Raw genomic sequence first — 22,982 nt, 5'->3', positions numbered from 1 at the left:
GTAAGCTCCCTGCAGGTAAGAACAGTTTTGTTTTTCTTATATATATAGCGCCTAATAGTGCCTGGTATAGACAAGGTATTTAATAAGTGCTTGTTGGACTCAATCAAATTCTAAAATTTTTTAAACTTACTTAAAATCAGCTTCCCGTTGAGCCAAGTATTGTGTAAATTCTTGTGTAACTTCATCGCGAATTTTTAGTTCCAAGGTTAATTTTTCTTTCTTTTCATTTATCAATTTGTTCTTCAAGTCTTCTATCAGTGATAGCAGTTTCTAAAATTTTTGCAAAAGCCCATAGATCATTCCAAGAAAAAAAAAATATCCATTTCTTTAGAAAACAATGCAGTGTGATTTTTCTTTGTGAAATCTTATAGTTATTATTTTATCATCCATAACTGTTTTTTAAAGCAACAATATCTTTGGGAAAACCTACCCACTGATAGATATGCTTCTTCTAAATAGTCAAATTAATGCTACCTGAACACAGATTGCATTATCATTTTGGGGGGAAACGGGAAGAAGAAAGGAATTGGCCCACCTTATTTTGCTCACATTAGAAATGAAGCAGCCACTCATGAGTTCAATCCCATTTGATCTGCTCCATTTCTGACCCAGACTAGTTTACCCCTTGTTAAGCAGTCTGGTGGCTCCCTGTTCCTATGGATTCACTTTTGTTTAAATCATGAAAATCCAAATTAACTGCTCTCCTATTCATCAGATATTTTAGAATAAATAGGCAAACTGATTAGAGGCAGGCAATTGATAGTATTTAAGCTGGAAATCAAAGAGGCACACAGATATGTGAAAAGAGAACTCTGAGGGATTATTGAAGACTAACAGATTTTTAAAGCCCTAGAATAAAAATAGAATGCAGCCAGTTTGTCATAATACATACTGCATACTCCTCTTTCCCAACAGCTTTTTTTTCTTCCAATGTCATCTCTAGTTCTTCCATATTATGGTCCTCTTGAGCAGCATCAGGATTCTCTGCCATATCATCATCTTCTATCAGATCTTCAAGACTCCTCTCCCATTCAATAGTGGTTCTCTTCATTTCTAACATTTTAGCATCAGCATTATTAGTAGTAGTGAGTGATGTATCTCTGGAAGATTTAATCTGGCCAAATGGTTTCTCTTGAGAAAAATTTAAAGTGTCTGGAACAAAAACCTGTTAAAAAAAATCCAGCTGTTGTTTTTTTCCAAGTAAAAGATCTAGATAAATGAAATTAACTGACAACTCAGATTTTTAACAGATCCCAAAAGTGTTCAAGAGTTTTTACTTATTTATATTAATTTAGATTTATAAAAATGTATAATTATTAAGATTTTATTTAATCAACTTGATCATTCATACTAATAAGAGAAGCATTGGTAAAGAAGGACTCTCAGATAACCTATCTAAAGGTCATTACCAAAGTCCTGCTTGTATCACAGCAAGATTTTCTCTAACACCCACCCAACCAACCCTCAAGCTCAATGGTCATTAAGACAGATAATAGAATCAATTAATCTCAGAGATAGAGCTGCAATGCACATAATTGGCATTGATGTTTCTATAAGCACATATTAAATTCATTCATCACCAGAATCAGGTATTTAGTACTTGTATTCCCTTTAGACAGCTATTTAAAGTTTAATTTTCAAATAATTCTTTTTAAATTAGTTATATAATTATTTTACTTGCCATTACATTTTCAAATAAAAAGTATTCAGTATATCCTAATGTCAGAAATGAATGAGAATGTACTATAAGCAATTATGGTGGTTAAAAATATATTTACTTTTTGTGCAACAGCTGAGAACTTCAACACGTTGAATGTTTCATCATAAGCAGAACAACACTGGCTAATGTTGACTATCATGTTTATTTTCCCTTTGCCATTAAAAAAGCTTTGAAAGTAATGGGTAAGTTTACTTTCTCGGAAGGGCACATGCTGTTGCAACCTAAAAAAGAAAAATTTTTAAAATGAGTATGTATTTAAATTAGATTCCAAAACTAGTTGCTGACAACTTATAGAAGAATGAATAATTCAGCAACTATAGGTATAAGTTTGAACAACATTCTCTAAAGTGGCAACTGCCTTCTATTAATTCTAAAAAGTATTTATTACAATAGTATATGGATTTGGGGAGGTTTTTTGGCCTAAAAAAAAAAAAAAAAAAAAAAACCCATACAATAAATCTGAGAAACATCACTGTTTTCATAAAGGAAAATACATTTGAAAATTGTCAGTGGGCTTAGTTTACTAGTACTCTGTGTCATAAGTATTACTAGATGTTGGTTGATTACTCAGCCTAAAATGTTAACTGATCTTGAACAACTTTGGATCTAACTGAGCAAATTATATTAGTGAGAGTGAAGTTTTTACAGATCATAAACAAATAACTTCAGAAGTTTATTATCTCAAAATACCTGTAACTAAAAAATATTCTGCAGTAGAGTAGAATGCTGGATTTTAAGTCAGGTAGCCAAATTAGTTGTTTGATTTTGGACTCTGGATTGTCATTTAACACCTCCAGCCCCAGTTTCCTCCTCCACAAAATCACAATAATAGAAATCACTTGACAATGTTACTGCCAGAATTAAATGAGATAATGATGTAAAGCAATCCTTAAAGAGCTTATTTCCATAAACTACCTGAATAATAACATCCCCTAAATCAAAATTTACACTAATATTATACTTCTAGAATGTCTTTTATCTAATATTTCTCAATGATAACTACAATCCACAAGTCACTGTGTGAGAAGCAAATTAAAAAATAAAAAGTTTAGAAAATAATAGAATAGCAGCAGCACTTTTGTGGTAGCAAAAAAGTGGAAACAAGGCCATCAGTTGAAAGATGGCTAAAAAAATAATTGTATCTGAATATAATGAAATGTTACTGTGTCATGAGAAACAATAAATATGATTGCAAAGAAGCACAAAAAGACTTACATGAATAGTTGTAAAGTAAGCAGAAGCAATAACCACCTCAATGTAAATTGAGAAAAAAACCAAAGCAATCAAAAACAAATATTTTAAAAGAACAAGCTTGTTCCCCCCCCCAAAAAAAGAGAGAAAAGAAAACATCTTCCTCCCACCTCCAACTATTTTGCAAGATGGAAGCAACAAAGATACAAATATATGAAATATCAGAGTTTCAATGTATTGACCAGTTTTATTTTTTCCTCTTCTAGTTTTTTCCTCTAAAAATGTCTTTTGCTACATGGGATGGCTCTTTGAGAATAGGGAAGGTGGAATATCAGGAAATTTGAGTGGTGTAGAAACAAAAGAAATCAGTAATAAATGAAAGGAACTATATACCAAATATATATATATATAAATAGATACTAAGAAAGACTAAAATGAATATATATGAAGACACCTCCAACCTAACCTTTTGTGGAATTTGTAAAATTGTACAGGTGGTACACATTGATATATTTAAAAAGTCTGAAAATATGCAATCACTTGAAATGATTTGGTTCTCTCTCTAAAAAATATACTATTTGTCATAAATGATAACGAGGGTGGGGAAGAGATGGGATATTGAGTGTAACTGTGGTGATAAAAAAAAAAAAAGGGGAATCAACAATATCAACAAATACCCTATTTCTTAAAAAAGGAAATTTATTTTTTTTTTAAATAATAAAACTGAAGGATTTAGGAGGAAAATTATGTAAAACCCTTCTGAGAATTCTACGGACAAACATTGAAGACTTCATGCTTTAATAGACTGCTTATAATTTCATCAATATGAGTTCTCTCTCCACTGTTATCACAGTCCCTTCATACTTTACAATTCATTGTTGTCCACATTTACCTTTAAATCCTTCACTGAGAATCTTGTATTTAGCCCAACAAAGTTATCTCTAAATATTATATCTATGAGTAACACTTACTTTGATTTCTGGCTGTTCCTTAGAGCATTAATACATTTTCCCAGAGTCAACAAAGAAGTATTAATGTTTCCAGTTTCTCTTAATCTTTCACCTTCATTTTGGGTCTTCATACTTCGTTCTGAACCAGCCAAATCACACAGTGATAGTCTGGGCAAGATAGAGGGAAGAAAAAGAGAAAAATTAGTCTGGAAAGCAGCCTTATAATTTTAAAGCAGTTAAATTTAGGAGAATGTTTACTTACTCACTGACTCCTGTTACATGGGGTATTTCAGAATCCTCTATTTGCAGTGTTCTAATAGTGAATATGCTGTGACTATAACAAAGATTAAACAATGATTGGTTATGTTTTTAGTGCTGGATTTTACTCAAATTTTACATCTAGTTGTAAAATACTTTGATTTAAAATGTAGTTTTAAAGCTACCAATATTTCAGCTATAATCTCTACACAGAAGACTCCAATATCTATTTCCAGCCCCAATCTCCCTCCTTGTTTAACTAAATGAGGAATAAGCTAGCACTACTGCTAAAAACATAGCATCAAAAGCAGCCTAAATCCCACCTGGATCTCAAAAAGGAAGGGAGAGTTTTGCTTTCAAGTGATTGATTATCTACTATCTAAGTAGATTAACTATAGTCTTTTTTCCTTACTTGCCTTCGGCTAGATGCACTGTTGAGTTTTGTAGAAGCAGAACTCTGGTGCTTCAGTCCTAATCTGAGAAGTCTGTATGCCTCTTTAGAATCAGAAACTTGAATCCATTGTAGATCTAAAAGAACAGAAACAAGATAAAGCGGATCAATGTTTAACAAATAAAACAAAACCATGATAAAGTTTATGATTTTTAACCAGTTGGTCTAGGCAAAGTCATACAAGTGTACCTGTAAATTGACTGCTGTGGAAGAAAGATTCACCCTTCATAACCTAGACTTGGGCTCTTCCCTTATGAACATATAATATAGATTAAACAATTTCCCTGACCAAAGTTTATTAAAGATTAAATGAGTATAATTAAATTTTATGCTGTTGAATGCCCAAAGGCTTAGATGGTAGAAATCTTCTTCCTCATTTATTATGTATTTACCTTTTATAAATGAGCAGCCTTTGATATCTTGGGAAAGACGCAGCATCTTTCTCTTCTGAAATTTGTCACTTGATACAGGAACAAATAAATCATAAATAAATTCATTGTAAATTTCAAAAAAAGAAATCCAAATTGAAAATTTCACTGTATTTTCCACATTCAAAGAAGGTTGTTCAAAATCTTTCGAATCTTCAAAATCTGAAATGTTCACTGAGTTCCAACTTCCTGTCCAAAAAAAAGAAAACAAAATTCTTTATATAAGCACTGAACTAAAAAAAAAAAAAAAAAAAAAAAAAGTGCAATAGGTTATTTTTTTAAATTGTTTTTTTACCTTTTTCTCATGGCTCTTCAATTATAGAAATATTAATGAATAATAAAACATTCTTTCAAAAACATCTTTGGACAATGAGTAAGAATGTACAGGTTACAAAGTTATATTTTCACTGGCCCCAACTCAATTCCATCTTTGATTCAAATTGACAGATAATTATTAAGCACCAATGTTATAAAACCATGAGAAAGTTATCTCCAATAATATATTTTAAGATCCATGGAGAACAAAATTCTATCTGGATATAATTTATTTGGAGATAAATTCTCTATGGACTTTGACATTCCAAAACGATTGAATTTTAGTTACCAAATACAAGTTACTATGTCATTAACATGAATTAGATTTTAGAACCTGCTTTTGAAAGCCTACCAAATTTGTATGTGTCAGTGGATCAACATGCTGAAAAGAAAAAAAGGAAATCTTACCATACAAGGTGTCACAACTGCCATTTTGAAGAGCAACCTAAAAATAAAAGCAAACATTAAGGTTTAGAAACATCTCATAAAGGGAGTTTTCCCAACAACCAATAAGCCAAACAACCAACAGTTATCTACTCTATAATAGTCCCTTTTTCATGCTGAAATGAATTTCCAATTAATAGCCTATAGTAAACTTTTTTCCCTTGCAACATTAATAATAAACAATCCCTTCATAGGAGGGACTCAGTCAGAATAGAAATGAACAGATGCTTTTAGGATGCTACTACTTTGAGGGAAGCTAGGTGATACAGTGGATAGAGCACCACCCCTGAAGTCAGGAAGACCCAAGTTCAAATCTGGTCTCAGACACATAACACTTCCTGACTATGTGACGCTGGGCAAGTCACTTAACCCCAATTGCCTCAATCCTCTCCCCCTTCCCCCAAAAAAGGATAGTATTACTTTGCTCACAAAAACCTAGTAGTAGGTTGGCAAACTGCCTCCTGTCTAGCTATTACAGGAATAACAAGCTTTATGTCCAATCACAGTCTTTGAGAAAACAGGAAAAAAACTATGAAACTTGGAAAAAAAGCAAGGAATAGAGTTTAATAAAATTAATCTTTCAAAATTAATAAAAGAGTTAATTCTTCCTTGAATTGCACAGCTGTCTCTAAATAACACTAAACACAACAGCTCCATTTTTAATGAGGTATGACTACCACCTTCAAAAGAAAATTCCTTACAATTTTAGAAATAGATTTTAAACCACTTAAAACATCTTGGTCTGGGAATGTATGAAATTTAGTTTGAATTATCTCTGTTCTTAATTCTTTGCTTCATACGCTTAGCTATACCACACCCCATTTTCACAAGTATAAAGAATAGAATTAAAAGTAAGATATCTGAAGATTTTTTTAGAAGTCACACCATATATACATTTGACATATTTAAATTATATCTTACCTCTTTAATTTGCCGAAGCAAAGCATTTTTAATAGCAATTTCTTCTTTCACTTGGTCAGCAGATAATCGTAAGTAATCTCTACATCGATGTGGTTTTAGGTCCATCTTTTGATACAGTTTATCTTGAATGTTATGAAACAACATGTTCATTGTCCTAGGCAAAATACCAGTATTTTCTTCTGTACCTGAGAATACAATTCAATGAAAAATTATTTTAAGGTATTATTGTCGGGAGTAAAAGGAAGATATGTTAGAAGTCTTTCCCAGTATTCCCCCTCCCCCAAGGCAACTGGGATTAAGTGACTTGCCCAGGATCACACAGCCGGGACGTGTTAAGTATCTGAGACCACATTTGAACTCAGGTCCCTCCTGACTTCAGGGCTGGTCTCTATCCACTGCGGCACCTAGCTGCCCCCCAACTTTTCCAGTATTTTAAGAACTCTTTACTAAAAGGCAGACTGGCAACAATAAGAATAAAGTGAGTTAGAAGTGGGAAGGGGACACCAGAGATTTTCAATTATTATAACTACTTCAAGTCCCTGATATTCTATTTACTATTGTTCTAGTTCAAGATCTGTTATACTTAAATATTAAGATAACTATTCACAAAAAAGGAGATTAAAATAAAGCTTAAAGTTCAAGTTTTCCCTGACCTGATTTTTTTTTAAACTAACTGCTACTTGTAGGTGACATTTTGTGAGTTTTTAATCTTCTAATTTTTATAAGGCTATTCCTTTATAGCTCAAAATATTAAACTGATTTAAAAAGACAATTAGTGTAAATAACCTTGGACATGGACTCAGGAGGTTCTCATATTCAAAGCTAATCCTTAGTAGTTGAGACCATGGTAAGACCACTTAACCCCTCTGACTATTAAAATTTCCTCACTTGTAAAATGGAACTACTATCTGTAACATCTAAGCTCATGGTGTTATCAAAATCAAGGGAAATAAATAGGGAAAAATGCTATGTGAATGTCAATTCTCAGTGTAAAATAATTTTTATATGATATAGGTACTCAATTCTTTGGTTTCATTAAAAATAAGAACCTTTCCATTAGTGAACTGGGATATATCTAATGAGTATACTTCTGAAAACTTAAAAGATTATGCTGTTATTTTTATGATTTGAGGAAAAATTTTTCAAAGTTTCATTTACCTTGGAATGTATATGTTTTACCAGAGTTGGTTACACCATAAGTAAAAATCAGACGATTTTCTCCTTTTAAGAAGTCTTTTACCAGTTGCATAATGCTCCCTTCAAAGAACTCTTTCTGTGTAGTTTCAGGACCAAATACCTAAATGATAATTTCCATTATAATTTTGCATAAGTCAGTTAAAGTTAACAAAGTTGTATCACTAACATGGCAGTCACAGAACACATCCTCAGTTCTATTTTTCTATTATTTCACAAATGAAAGACTGGTCTAAATACTTTTCCAAAACCATACTTTGCTCAAACGCTTTTTCTTGAAATGATTTCTTTTCCTCTTGTCCTCTGCCCCTCTCACAATTGCCGAAATCATACCCATCTTATATGACACCTGCATGAAGCTTTCTCTGATACCCACCAAGTATTCCTCTCCCTTGAACTCCCTTGGCCCAGTTTGTTTCCCTTTTGTGGCATTTATAACATTTTACTCTGTGCAATTGTTTTTTATGGTATTACAGAAAGGCTTCCTCCAACCAAAGTCTTAATCTGATGCCTCACCACGGCATGGGGGAAACCTTAAGTTCTCAAAAGCTATTCTAGCAGAGCATAAACTCTACCAGGTCACATCACACCAGAAAGGGATCAAGTGCAGGCCCCAAATTTGCTCTCCTATGATCACCCAATGTTCAGAAAGGCTCTTTACCAAAGTGACTGTGCAGTAATGAATTACTTGGAACACTTCTCAAAGACCACTTTCTACCTTACAGAGGGATTGTACTCTGTTGAAGAAAGAACTCAGACCAAACAAGTAATAGCTCTTTAAAGTGTTGGGACATATAGTAAAAAAGAGCTAAATCATAAAGCTTGGATTCTAGTCCTGGGAATAAGCAGTAAAAACTAAAAAACCATTATCAGCTCTATAGTAATCAAAAGATCTAAACAAACAATGCTCAGCTGTAAATCATCACAACCATATGAAAAACTGCTCAAAATCACTAATAATTAGGAAAATGAAAATCCCTTCACATTCAATAAATTGATTATTCTTGTCTTTGCAAGTATTGGAAGGGTTGTGAAGAGTCAGGCAAAATAATGCCCCCAGGGAGGGCAGTGAATTTGTCAACTATTCTGAAAAGCAATTTGAAGTGATTTCAAGAAAGTGACTAAAATATCTATGCCCTTTGTTAGACAAACTACAAGGAAGTCAGAGTTAAAAAGAGAGATGTGATATAGCCCCAAATATTTATAGCAACACTTTTGGGGGTAGCAAAGAGGTGAAAACAAAATAGATAGCCATCAAATGGAAAATAGCTAAACAAACTGTAATATATCAATGTCATGTAATATTACTGTGCCATAAGAAATGATGAATAGGAATAAAATTAGATGGATTCAGAGTGGGTTAAATGCTTTACTCAAAAAACTAGCAGCCATTAGTAATGATTCAGCATAAATTTAGAAAGAGGTCTTCAGTAAAGAACTCCAAAAATCTGAGGTACTTGGTCCAGTGCTATTTAACATTTTTAACAATAGTATGAATAAAGGCATGAATAGCATGTATATCATTTCTAGAGAAAACACAAAACTGAGAATGACAGCTAACAATATTTGAGAATTAGGCTCCAAAAAGGTCAGTAGGCTAGGTCATCAAGGTAAATCTAATAAATGAAATTCAGCCGGGATAAATGCATTTCTAATTTCTATGTCTATTTTCTATTTATGATATCCATTTTAATTAGGCATTGCTTTCAGCAAAGCTCATCATCTCACTACATACTCTGTGAGAATTATTTTTCTTTACTACAATTATACTTACTTTGGAAAAACTGAATTTCTGTGCCATCTGCCCGCAGCACTTTTCACTCAACCGACCAGCTAGACTTTGGGGATCTTTAAGCAAAATAGTATTTGAATCTTGAATGTAAATGCAGCCCTAATACAGCAAAAACAAACAAAAAAAAAATTTATGATATTTTTTTGCTCCTCTATCAAAGTTTAAAAGTGTCAAAGACATTTAGCAAATAAAACCACCACACACAAACCTGGGAGTCATTTTCCTTTTCAGATGGTGTGAAAGGTCTTATTCTAAGGCAAACTTGTAGATGGTCCTTAGATTGTAATCCATTTTCCTTAAAAGGGAAACAAAGTAGATTAAATAAGAAACTTAAAGCAAATAATTAATTGCCCTTCTCTTCAATATTTGAAGATGTATGATTTGTCAGATGGATGCTCCCTTTACTGCCACTGATTACAATGCCCATCTGTGTAACTTGGTAAAGTCTTCATGAATTGTGTGGCCAAAATCTTGAAGATGCTATAGTTAACCTGATGATGAGTAGTTCTAAACTTAGCTAGGTTGTTCCTAAGGCAATATGATTTAGCCTGGGTCCAGTAGAGCAAATGACTGGAGGCCTTAAGCTGAAACAAATAAGATTTAAATGATTTTTCAAAAGATCCACTTAAATTAGCAAATTACCACAACATAATTTTTTTTAATATATCAGGAAATTATGAAATCGGATCTCCTTAGTGAGAATATTTTTTCCATTGGTATAAATAACAATTCTGTCTTATCTTTTCATCCTGGACAACACCTGGCTGTGGCTCATAATGGGCCACCTAATATATAAAGTCTTTTTTTGGTCCTTTTAACACATCATGGTTTTTAGTTCTATACTTAGAAACCATCTATCTATTACCCCACTACTATAATAGGTATTTGAGAAATACTTGTTGATGTTAGACTAAAAAATACATTTAAGTCTTTGCAAAGAACTTCTTAGAGCATTTACATAACCTGAGGCCACAAAGGAGAGAAATAGCAAAGAAAAAAAGCACTTTGATGACTGGTACAAGAGAATAAATCTAAAACTGTGATAAATGAATTTCTGGTTCAGGCTTCTTGCTACTATTAAGATAAAAGGACATTGCCAAGTTTCTAATTTACATTTCCAGACATTGTTCCTGGAAACTCAAAGATCATACTTACAAAATCAAGAATGGAAAAAAGGCCACAGCACCTGCTTTGACCAACTTCCTCATTCTGTCACTTCCTTCCAAACATATAATCTCTTATTTTCCCCTTGTGCTTTCTGTAAAATTTCTTTTTTTTTAAATGTTGCTCATGTATTCATATTTTCCATAAGGTTGTGGAAGCTGAGACTTTGAGCACACTAGACTTCTTGTACAGAGGAGCCTGTACTCTGAGCATTAAAAAGAAAAAAAAAAAAATCTGCAAATATTTACCCCTGCATCTTGATTGTCCATAGCATTCTAATTAATGGACTCCTTGGATAATTTTTATCTCAACTTTTCCCTCCATGAAAGTTTTATAGTTGTGTCTCACTACAGCATAGACATGATCTTAAAACCCTACAGGTTATTGTCAGGGAAATATGTTACTCTGGCAGATCCTATTAGTAGAAAAGATTCAGGATTGCAATGGCAATGGACCTATATCTATCAGCAGTGAATCTGCCTAGCTAAGTTCAGAGAAGAATATATCATCCAGTTAGCTGGCCACAGATTTGGGGGATTTGGAGACATTGCAACTCTTTTTTCCCCCTCCAAGCACATGTTAAAACAATTTGTTAACATTTGTTTTTTCCTAAAGTTTTGATTTCCAAATTGTATCCCTCTTTTTCTTCCAACCCTCCCTTCTCCTTGAAATGGTAAGCAATTAGTTTTAACACATGTTAATCCACACTAGATAGTCAATCTGCCTTGCTGAAAAAATATCCACACCAATAAAATCAAAAATTGTAATACACAATTGCATAAACAAGATTTCTTATGCAGTAAACATTTAAATTTTATGTAAAGTTAGCAAAATACACAGAAAAAGCTATGACTATAAAAGATTAGAAATAAAGAGTAAGACATGGCTTGCCTATTTGCCTTGCCTCTGCTAGTTTTGAATTATTCTTATCCTTTGCTCCTCATCTATTGCTAACTTGGCAACAAGCTCATTAATAAATAAGCTAAAAACCTGAACACAGAAAATAAAAGATATTTAGTACTGGGCTTCAAGAAATCCATCGTGTCCCAACGTAAAAATAATCAGGGGAAACTTCCCAAACTGGAGTGATGATATCCAAATATTTACTGAGTCCAGGTAAGGAAAGATATATACATCCAGGTTTGGGCATTACCATAACAGGCAAAGAGTATGCAGTTTCATGTACTTTGTCACCTTACTTTCTGAGAAGTTAAAGCAAGCTTTACCAACAAGTCTCAAGCTTTTTGATTTTAGAACTACAAAGGCTCTTGTATCATATCTCTATTATTTTCTCACCAAAGAAACAAATCAGGCCTGCAAATGGACTTAAAGAAGAAATGCTATCACTAGTCCATCATTGTCTAGAGAGCCTATTCCCCTTAAGATAATGGATATAAAATAAGGAATCCCAAAAATCACCAACTCAGGATCAGCTACATATTTACTAACTGATACCACAGGCTCCCTCTTCATTTGACTGGAATCTGAAGGAATGGAATAGAAAGAAGGAATTATTGTGACCTCCCCAGCTAAGGGACTGTATTGTCAGCAGTAAATTCTTCCATCAGAAATAAAAAATTTTTGTTTTGTTGTATTTTTTTTTTAACAAAAAACATTGGAAATCCTATCAAAAATCATAGATAGCCCAGGAAATAGAAATGAATTGTATATATGACCAAAAAAACTATTTTCAAATACTACTCTCTCTTCAAATTCCTCCAAGTTCAGAATGTTTGAGAAACCAATTTAAAATAAACTTGAATGAGAGGATCTCCTTAATGTTATCCAATTATGTATAAATATAAATAGAATTATTTTGTAACCAGCTCTCTAGTTAAAACAAAGCTACCTTGTATCTACAAGGTATCTATGTGGCTTATGTATTATTAAATAAAAATTTTCCCTCAATCAGCATATTAATCAGCATCCTGACATTTCTACCAGACTTACCTCAGAGCTAGAAGCAACCAAGGAAAATTCGTGGGACAGATCAAGCTTAATATCATCAACATCTATTCCTGTAGGCCTTTCAAATGGTTCAGCACTAACAATATAGGAAGGTCTCTGTATTGCAGCTCCATCTGAAATAGATTCCATTCTGCAAGAATAAACCCAATTGCATTAGAACAAATAAAGTTTTGGGTTACTTAACCCATATTTGAAAATCATATTCTCCCACAACTTCTCTCCATTCATTCCCTATCAAAAAAAAAAAAAAAAAAATTCAGCATATTGACATTACCTCCTACATGCAAGATATTATGACAGACACATTAGGCATAAAAAAGATAACTAGTTCTCTAAGCTTAAACTTCATTTTTCTAGAATGACAAGATGTGCACAGATTGAAAATTAAGATTGAGACAAGATGCTCTAGGAAAATTTCAGGAAAGACAAGAATAGCTAGAAGTAAGGGCTGAGAAAAGAAGTTTCAAGGCAGGTTTCAGACTTCATGAAGGATATAATACCTAAGCTGAATTCTACAGAAAGGTTTATAAAAAGAAACCTTTTTATTGTCTTTCAGAAACATTCTAAGAGGAAGCAAAGAAGGGAACCACCAAAAAAAAAAAAAAAAAAAAAAAAAAAAAAAAGGCAGATGATAATAACATGTTAGGGCCAAAAAAATGTCAATATTACTTCAGTTTGATTGCATTGGAGATTTGAAAAAGAGGAACAATGTAAAATCAAGTTATAAAAGGTCTTCAGGGCTAAACTGGGTTTGCATTTTTATCCTGTGAGCAATAGGGAGCCAGTAAGGATTTTTGAAGCATATGAATGACATGACCAGATCTGTGACAGAGGAAAATGATTTTGGCATCTACATGAAGATGGACTGAAAAAGGAAGGAACAGAAGGAAGACAGATCAGGAGTTGTACTACAATAGTATGAGGAGATAAGGGTCAAAATCAGCATAGGAGCAGTGGCCATATCAGGACTTAAATAAGATGTAAAAGATGAGGGAAAGGAAGTCAGTGACAGCTCCAAGAATTCAAATTAGGAGGATCTAGTGGAACCAACATAAATCAAATAAGCATTTATTAATGACTGCTATGTGTAAAATATGATGCTTAATGCTAGAGAAATAAAGAAAACATCAAACATCCTCTGTTCTCAAGGAGTATATAGCCTAATGGGTATACATATAAGCAAATACAAAATAATTTAATGAGAGAGGGAGAAATAAATGGGAAAGAAAATACAGTGAAGGAGTGAAATATCAGAAAAAAAGATGGCACAGCAGCTAGCATCTGTGATTGAAAGTTCTTCCAGACGCCTTCCTAGTTTTCACAACAGGTTTTGTTGAACAGATTTTTGTGAGGATTTACTCTAGGGATTTGGATTCTCTGATTCTACTGAACATCATGCTAACGTTTGTTTGCTTCTCAATGTTATATAGCTATTCTATTCAACCAATGGATTTTTTTTTCCTATTTATTACCCAGCTACAAAAGTTTGATAACTATTGCTCCACAATATAACTTATGATTAAGTACTGCTAGATCCTGCCCACCCCACACCTTTTTATTATTTTCCTTGAGATTCTTGATCTTTTGTTCCTCTAGATGAATTCTGTAATTTTTCCAGCTCTATAATCTTTTAGTATTTCCATTCACATCTACTGAAGATGTAAATTAATTTGGAGAGCATAGCAATATTATATTGGTACGAGCCTAATCATAAGTAATTAATATTTCTCCAATCCTTTAAATCCATATTTCTGTAAATTTCTTTAGTACTTATATTCATACAGCTTCTGTGTATGTGACTTAGCAGAGAGACTGTCAGATATCTGATATATTTCATAATTATTTTGAAGGGAACTTCTTTTCCTAACTCTTTTGGCTGGCTTTTATTTTTAACAGCATAACAAAAAGTTGATGATTTAGATGGGTTTATTTTATAACCTGCTTTTTTATTGAAGTTACTAAAATTCTTTCCATTAATAATTTAGAAGACTGAGGTTCTCAAAACAGACCATTATATCATTTACAAAGGGCAATTTTTGTTCTTCCTTGCATGTGCATATTCCTTCCATTTCTTTTTCTTGCTTTAGCATTAATATGCTAAAGCATATTACTTCAACTACTTCATCAGAGTGATGGTAAAGAACCTCTGTGATCTACTCCAAATTCTTACAAGAAAAGCCTCTAGTATTTTGCCATTATTTATGTTGGTGGCCTTTAACATGTTGTTTACATTAAAGATCCATTTTTTGTTTTTTTTCTTTTGTTAATAAAAAGGGTTTTGCATTTTGTCAAGTTCTTTTAGTATATATTGATATAATTGTGTGATGTTTGTTAGCTACTAATAAGTTCTATTACATTAAAAGCTTTCCTTATATTGAGTCAACAATGTATTTTTTGGTATATAACTAGATCATATATTGAGTCAACAACGTATTTTTGGTATATATCTAACTAGATTATGTAAATAACTTTTTTATTTGATATGTAACTGTGCTAATGTATCAGTATTCACTGGGGATATTTATCTTAGTTGAAAGATAATTTTATTTCTCTGTTTTGTCTCTCCTCAATCTAAATATCAAAAATGTGAATAAATGACATTTGATAAGCTCTCTTACTAAATTATAAATAGCTTATAAAATAATAGAATTAATTGTTCTTACAATATTTGATAGAATTCATTTGTAAAACTATCTGAAGATCTTATGAATTTTTTCACAAATTCACCTATGACTTATTCAATTTATTTTTGAAAAATTCTCTATTTTTTATTTTGTTACTCTAGTATTTTAAATTTTTAAGTATTGATAAATTTTATCTAATTATCCACTTGAGGGCATCTAATTGGGCAAAATAATTTCTGGTAATCAGATTAGCTAATTTGATTTTATCAGTTGTCAGTGTGTGTGTTCATTCTTTTTCTGAATTCTACAATATCTCTTTTTGTGTTTATACTTTTTTAATGTGTTATTTTTCTAGTTTTGTTTTTTTAGCTACAAATACAATTCAACAATCTGTTTACAGTCTTTTGTTGATGACAGTCTTAAGCAATATATATTTTAACATTAGAGACTGCTTTGGCTCCATTCCAAGAGTTCTGGTATTTCATCTTAATGTTATCATTTTCTTTGGAGAAATTAGCTGTTTCTACTATTTGTTCTTTGACTCACTTCTTTGTTGTTCAGTTAGTAAGTCATGTCTGACTCTTCATGACGCCATGGACCACCTATCCATGGGGTTTTCTTGACATGAATATTAGAGTGGTTTTCCATTTCCTTTTTCAGTTTTATATAGGAAGAAGTTAAGTAGCTTGCCCAGGATCACACAAACAATAAGAACTTTCTGAAATTGCATTTGAACCATGGTCTTTCTGGTCCAAGTCCATCCAGGCCCAATGTTATTCACCATACCACCTAGCTATCTTATTTTGTAGATGCCTCAGTTCTTTAGGATTAGATGGTTACATTTCTAATTAAGTTTTAATCCTTTCTTCAAAATGCCTTTTGTTGAATATTTAGGGTATACTTGTTAGTAAAGGATGTTATCTAATATTTATGCTTTAAAGCATCTGTTTTTTATATTCAAATACAAAATCAATTTTTATAAAAGTATCATATATACAACTGAGAAATATGCATCTTCCTTCCAATTCCTGGGCAACAATAACCAAAGATCTATTATACTTAACCCTTCCAAAATTTTACTGTGCTCTTTAACTTTCTTCTTGTTTATCTTTTTGTTGAATGTTTCATAACTGAAAGAGGTATGTTTATATTATCAATATTAATTATATTAATTATATTATTATTTAATTATAATATAATTATATTGTTATTAATATTGTTTATATGTCTATCCTTGTTTATCCTACTCTACTTTTTTGAGTTCACTAAAAGCACAATATTGTTTCTGCCCCTTATTTTAAGTGTTTCTTTTACATAACTCATTGTTGGATTCTGCTGTCTTCTATTTTATACATTGATTCATCGCATTCATATTCAATTATGATTAACTGTGTATTTATCTCCATTTTCTTACATTTTACTTTTTCTTCCTTATCTTCCATCTTCCTGTTTATAAAGAAAATTGTAGTATGAAAGGGAGCTCAACACTTACAAGGCCTCTGTTTCTGTTCCACCACTCTTATTCTATTTATGTTACCTAGATCCTTAGCCATAGATATTTATTCTCTATTTCTTTCCCTTTAATTCTCCTTTCATGATTCACTCTCCAAAACTGGAGTTTGTTTGGTTTAAAACTATTGTCTCCTCCCATCCCTCACCCCTGTTTTCTTTCACTCCTCATCATAGCATGGAGATAACCCTGGATTCTTAAAGGTTGTGTGTTAATTATTAAAAATTCTCATAAGTCAATCTCAAGAAATTTTCACCACAGGCCCAATACATATTCAAAACATGAGTACATACATCTGAAGGCTGATCATTAAATAATTAATGTCCTGTACAGGTAATGTGTAATACTTTGAATTTGTTTTGCTTAAGTACACATTTCTAACAGGTTTGTTTTTTTTTTCCCCTTGCTTTCTCAAAGAGGAGGAAGAAAATCAGAGATCAAAGTAAAATAAAATGAATTAAATTTTAAAATAAAAAATTAAACAAAATACAATCAAGAGTGACCTCTCCCAAAAAATTTCTTTGCCCAGGAAACTTATATGACAAATAAAACAGAAGGTACAGATACTGCAGAATTCCATTAAAAAGAAATTTAACTCCCTTTCCTGATAAAGAAATATAACTATACAAGATATCACTTAAAAAAATTTCTAATTAGTTTCTGTTTCAATGCAATGAAATATCCCAAAATCAAAGGCTTATCCTTACATGGCAAATTTCTGGCACTGCTTGAAAACAGCAGTAATATTTGAGGGTGGGGAGCAAAGTTAAAGTATGGCCACATTTTTAAAATCTTCCTGTGAGCCAACATAACTTGTTATAGAAAAGCTCCTCCCCAAAATCTACCATCACAAAATTTTGAAAATAATGAAATATTACATCACATTCAATTAATAATTTTAGTAAAACTGAGACATAAGTACAAGAATGATGCATATCTATAACATTGTGATCAATAACAATGTTTTAAATGCTGACATTCAAAGAATACTGAAAAGGGTGGTAAGTAATTTTCCAGATTAAAAAAAAATTTAGATTGCCTCAGCCTTTCATTTAATTACCAATTTAACAAAAGAAAAAAAAAATCACGTTACTATACTCATAGCAACATAGTTGAAGAGATGGGATCTTGTGATTTGGAGGAGATAACACAATGCAATGAAAAAAGCCTAGAGTGTCAAAAATATTGGCTCTGCTTCTTACTCCCTCGGTGACCTCTGCAGGTCCCTTCAGCTGTCTGAGCCTCAATTTGCTCATCTATAACATGAAGGTTAAGGACCGAATCTTGCCCTCCAAAATCTGTCCTCATTGCACTGTACTATACTTTCTCCTCTTCCTCTTCCTCCTCCTTCTGAATAGGAAGAGATCCTTTTGTCTCTTCTTTATTTACCCAGTGTGTGGCACAAAGACACTAAATAAATACTTGCTTGTTGATTGGTTAGTTGGGCAGCAGCACACCTTGTGCCCCAAGTTCACAGGAGAGGAATAAGAATTCAAAGAGAAAATATAAGTAATGGGTACTTTTTCAAAAAAAAAAAAAAAAATTTCAGGGCAACTCCTGGGGTCAATATCCATTCATCCATATCTACCATCCAAAGTACATTTCACATAGAACACTAATAATCTTATTTCCCATAGAAAATAGTAAAAACAAATATTTTGGTTTAATAGTTAAGCTTTACTAATCTGAAAAAAAATTTTATATTAGCTAATGATGAAACTATGAAATAAGACACCTCTGTCCCCCAGGCCTGAAAACCAGTCAAGCTGCTTCACCTCACTCCAAGACCAGTTCCTCTCTAGCAAATCATATGCCAGACTTGGCTAAAAAAGGGGTGGCTAGCACTCGGATCATCATCTTAAAACTTTTCAACCCCAGATATTCATCCCTGGCCATGACTCCCCGATGTATGTATTCTTATCCAATTAAAATGATTATACACACTACTTACTGCTTTTATATATAAAAAACTTGATATATAATAAGTTCATTTTAGGAGACTTACTTCGAACTGGTTTTAATACTTCAATAACTTATCAAAAGGGAAGATATGAGGGAGTTTACAGAAAACCCAATTTATCCTGCTACTTTGGGATTCTACTACTTAACAGATCATACCAAGTTAATAGGCAGAAAAGCCCACAGGTATAAACTGTTTCAACTAAGTGAAATAACCAAAGACAGCTCTGAAGCTTGAAGCTACTGTTTTTCTAATTGGAAGTAGTTGTCATTTTAGGGAAAAGCTTTATTTTCTTATGTCTACATTTTCAAAGAATAAGTTAATTTCTGCATTTCATACATAATATTATGAATATAACCTTCATAAATATTTCTTAACCTTTCAGGAGTTTCTTATAACTAAGGATTTTTCTTGAAACTTATTGTTTAAAGGAACTTCCTGTTTCACAGTAAGTCGAGTTGTGTTTGATCAACTCTCGTGCTTCCTCAAGGTGTGGTAGTGATCCTCAGTTCTTAAAAGCAAGTTTTAGCTGGCATCAGGAAACTGGAAAGGCTTCAAGAATATGTTAAGACTGTATTAATCTGTTTTCCAAGAAGCAGCAGCTTGGCTAAGTTTCGAAAGTTTTATTTTTCCTAGGTTGGTCTACAAAAAAAAACGTTACCATAGTAAGTCTTAAAAAAATTTTTTTAACTTAATAAAATAACAAACATGACTATATTTCTTTGTACCACCAGTTCTCAACGTAGGAGCTTTGAATTTTTAAAAAATATTTTAAAGAGTATTTCAGTATGGTTGGTTTCCTTTATAATCCTATGTATTATATTTTATGCATTGTAAAACATTATTCTGCAACTATAAATTTTCACCAAACTTCCAAAGGTGTCTATCACACAAAAACTTTAAGTAAGAATCCCTGCCATTTTTTCAACAAATAACTCAATGCAATTCCAATAAACTTGTGATGGAGAGTGCCATCACAACCAGAGAGAGAACTACAGAGACTGAATATGAATCAAATCATAGTATTTTCATCTTTTTCCCCCCTCATGTTTTTTTTTTCTTTTGATCTGATTTTTCTTGAGCAGCATGACAAACATGAAAATCTGTTTAAAGAATTACACGTATTTAATCTATATCAGATTGCTTGCTCTCTTGGAAAGGAGGATAAGGGAGAAAAATTTCAAAAACAAGCTTTTGCAAAGATAAATATTGAAAACTATCTTTGCATGGATTTGGAAAAATAAAATACTACTTAAAAAAAAAAAAAAGAATCCCTGCCATACGTAAAGAATAAAATAGGACTGTATTCAAAACTGTTAATTTTTTTTCTTCTTCTTCTTTTTTTTTTTTTTTTGTTAAATTTAACATGGTAGCACCAACACTATCTTCCTTGTGTTAACAACTTTTGAAGACCTTCTGCCAAGACAGAGGATTTGCTCAGTGGAAATACTGCTCACAAAATGAAAATCATAGAATCTTGAAGGATTGAAACTATTAAAGCATGAATTTGGGCCAACTATGACTGGAAGAAAAATAAAATTCACAGAATTATATATCTCGAGCAGTTATTCACTGAACTAAGGAATTGGGGGGGAGGGGGGAGGAAAGAAAGGATGGACGGAAGCATTTATGCAGCATTTGACAAAGGCTTCACATATAACATCCCATTTTGTCCTCACAACAACCCTGGCAGGTACGTGCTATCATAACCCTCATTTTCCAGACGAGAAAACGAAGATGACAAGAGTCATATTTACAGCTAATTAGTATCTGAGGCTAGTTTTCAGCTGCGGGTCTTGCAGTCTCAAGAACATTCCCTACTCAGGAAGCGCTAAGAGAAGCCCGGCACATTCCAGTAGGAGTGGTTCCCGCAACGCATCAATAAGGGTTTCAAGGAGTTCACCTTCTCCGGGAGAAACCAGCACGTGAGGAGAAGCTGCAAGCAGCAACCGGTGCTGGTAATCTACAATCAATCCCAGGGGGGTCAGTCTTTGAAAGGGACTTCATGAATGCGGGTGACGGGAGTGATCGGTCTCAGAGGGGAAAACTAAAGGCCCAGGAAGTGGAACCTTCTCCAGCCGCCCCGCCCCGCAACGCGTCCCCCACCCCCTTTCTCAGCAGAGCCCCGCCTCGCTCCCCGCGATTTCGACCTCGTCCTCCCCTAAGGAAAGCAACGCCGCCCTCAGGCCGTCTATCGCACGGTCCTCGGCATAAAGCTCCGTTCATTTATCCACTTGAACTAGTCGCTTCCGAGCGGCCTAGCACGCCGCAAGGCACGCAGGAAGCGCTTCATAAATGCTTCATTTGTTCATTCATTCGTCGAACTCAACGCTTTCCTCGCCACCCCCGGCGGTTCCCCGCGGAGTCACCTACCTCCCTTGATCTATCTTCCCTTCCCGTGGAATCCGAGGTCTCGCTCCTGCTTCGCTCCCCGCCGCCTCCCTTCCCCGGGATCAGGAAGGCCGCGCCAAAAGGGCGCTCAGTGTTTTCAAATTCAAATGATGGCGGCTGGTGCGCCGCGCTGAATCAAGGGATGCGCAAAGATAACCCGGAAGTGACGTCACGTAGAGGGCCCCGCCCCACACACCTCCCGGTGAAGCGGAGAAACCTCGTTAGCGCGTGGCCGGGGGACCAATGAGAGGAGAGGGGGAGGGGGTGGGGGAGGAGCACCGCCTCGTTTGGGACGCCGCGATGCCCCGCCCATGGAGGTCCGCTCGGACCGCGCGTGGGTGCCTCGGCGGCCTCTTCCGGCAGGGCCGGGTCTTTTCCCGAGCTTACGGAAACTTTAGGATGCCCAGGCTCGGAGGTTCGGCGCGTCTTTGTCAGCCCCACTGGGGCTTCCCGGGAGGCCTAGCCTGGACACCCCCGCGGGCCTGTGTCATTGTCGGCGAACGTCTGTAACTCTGGCTGCGGTCCTGCCCCTGGCCTTGGCCGTGGCCCTGAATGCGGGAGTCAGTGGGGCCAAATTCAAGACCTTCCTGACCCGCGTGACCTTGGACAAGTCACTTCCTTTCTCTGTAAAACAATTGGAATTGAATTAGGTGTTTTAGAGCATTTATTAAGCGTTTACAGGTGTTGGGGGATGGAAATGCAAGTCAGATAGCCCCCAAAGGGTCTTCATTCTAACGGGGGGAGATGCGCTCCCGTAGCTCCTGAATCTTTGCTTTTCTCCCAGGAATATCCCTGTGTCCATCTTTTATGTATGTGCCACTGTAGTCCCACCTACATGGTATCTGCTACCGTGCAATGCCATAAACATATTACGTGCCCACTGTGTGCCAGTCAGGGTCGCCAGGGGGCGCCGTAGTGCACAGAGCAGGTTCATCTTCCTGAGCCCAGATCTGGTTCGGACACCACCTGTGGGGACCTTGTGTAATGTTAGCTAAGCTTTCTGGAGGTCTCGGGCCCAGCCTTGGTTTCAGCAGAATAATCACCTCGGGGGATTCTCTCTCACAGCTTGTCTCCTTCACCTGGGGCCAGGTTAGCTTTCTGGGGGATTTCCTGGGGGGGCCTTGGTCTCAGTGAGGAAGGCAGAAGGCAGGAGAGCCACCAGGATGGTGGGAAATGGATATATTCGTCTCTTTTCCAGTCCTTGTTGGCCCTTATATGCCTTATTGTAACGACATCATTATAGCACACTGATTATGTTTGAACTCAGAGAACCATTACTCACCATGCTAAGTGCTAAGTATATATGTAAACTAGATAACCATTGTCTCATCAGTTCCTCTTGAGTTAACATCTTGTTTCAAATATACTTCTCCAGAGTTTTGTCTCTCTACAACCTTGGGCAAGTTGCTTTATCCTGTTTGCCTCAGTTTCCCTACTTGTAAAAGGAGCTAGAGAAGGAAATGGTAAACCATTCCAGCATCTCTGCCAAGAAAACCCCAAACGGGATCATGAAAAAAGTGGGACACAACTGAACAATGGCAATAGATGCAGCAATACTGAAGCCATTCTATGGCCAACCCCCTTCAGACCTACCCAGTTGCAGGATGTGCTACCAGATTAATTTCAACATGTTTAGAACCAAGCTTTTTGTAACAATGACCTACATAAAGAACCTAAAGGTTCGAAAAATGCTTGTCTCAA

At 34.5% G+C, this 22,982-nt stretch overlaps 1 protein-coding gene across 3 annotated transcripts in view; it reads right to left on the bottom strand.

Annotated features, from left to right (window-relative positions):
* KIF20B (kinesin family member 20B) overlaps positions 1–21,383 on the bottom strand; it is a 90,944-nt gene extending 69,561 nt beyond the window's left edge. For all 3 annotated transcript variants that reach the window (XM_012540592.3, XM_012540596.3, XM_031956021.1), the window contains exons 1-14: positions 21,264–21,383; positions 12,779–12,926; positions 9,873–9,959; positions 9,647–9,763; positions 7,837–7,975; positions 6,679–6,863; positions 5,722–5,758; positions 4,963–5,187; positions 4,536–4,647; positions 4,124–4,195; positions 3,883–4,029; positions 1,779–1,941; positions 893–1,165; positions 131–270 (exon numbers count right to left, since the gene is read on the bottom strand). In XM_012540592.3, coding sequence (XP_012396046.1) covers positions 131–270; positions 893–1,165; positions 1,779–1,941; positions 3,883–4,029; positions 4,124–4,195; positions 4,536–4,647; positions 4,963–5,187; positions 5,722–5,758; positions 6,679–6,863; positions 7,837–7,975; positions 9,647–9,763; positions 9,873–9,959; positions 12,779–12,925 — 1,844 coding nt within the window. In that variant the 5' untranslated portion in view covers position 12,926; positions 21,264–21,383. The remainder of the gene's footprint in view (positions 1–130; positions 271–892; positions 1,166–1,778; positions 1,942–3,882; positions 4,030–4,123; positions 4,196–4,535; positions 4,648–4,962; positions 5,188–5,721; positions 5,759–6,678; positions 6,864–7,836; positions 7,976–9,646; positions 9,764–9,872; positions 9,960–12,778; positions 12,927–21,263) is intronic.
* Between the last annotated feature and the right edge of the window lie 1,599 nt (positions 21,384–22,982).

This window comes from Sarcophilus harrisii, chromosome 2 (genome assembly GCF_902635505.1).
Source record: "Sarcophilus harrisii chromosome 2, mSarHar1.11, whole genome shotgun sequence".
In the NCBI taxonomy this organism is placed as follows: Eukaryota; Metazoa; Chordata; class Mammalia; order Dasyuromorphia; family Dasyuridae; genus Sarcophilus; species Sarcophilus harrisii.
This window is presented reverse-complemented; position numbering and strand designations above follow the sequence as displayed.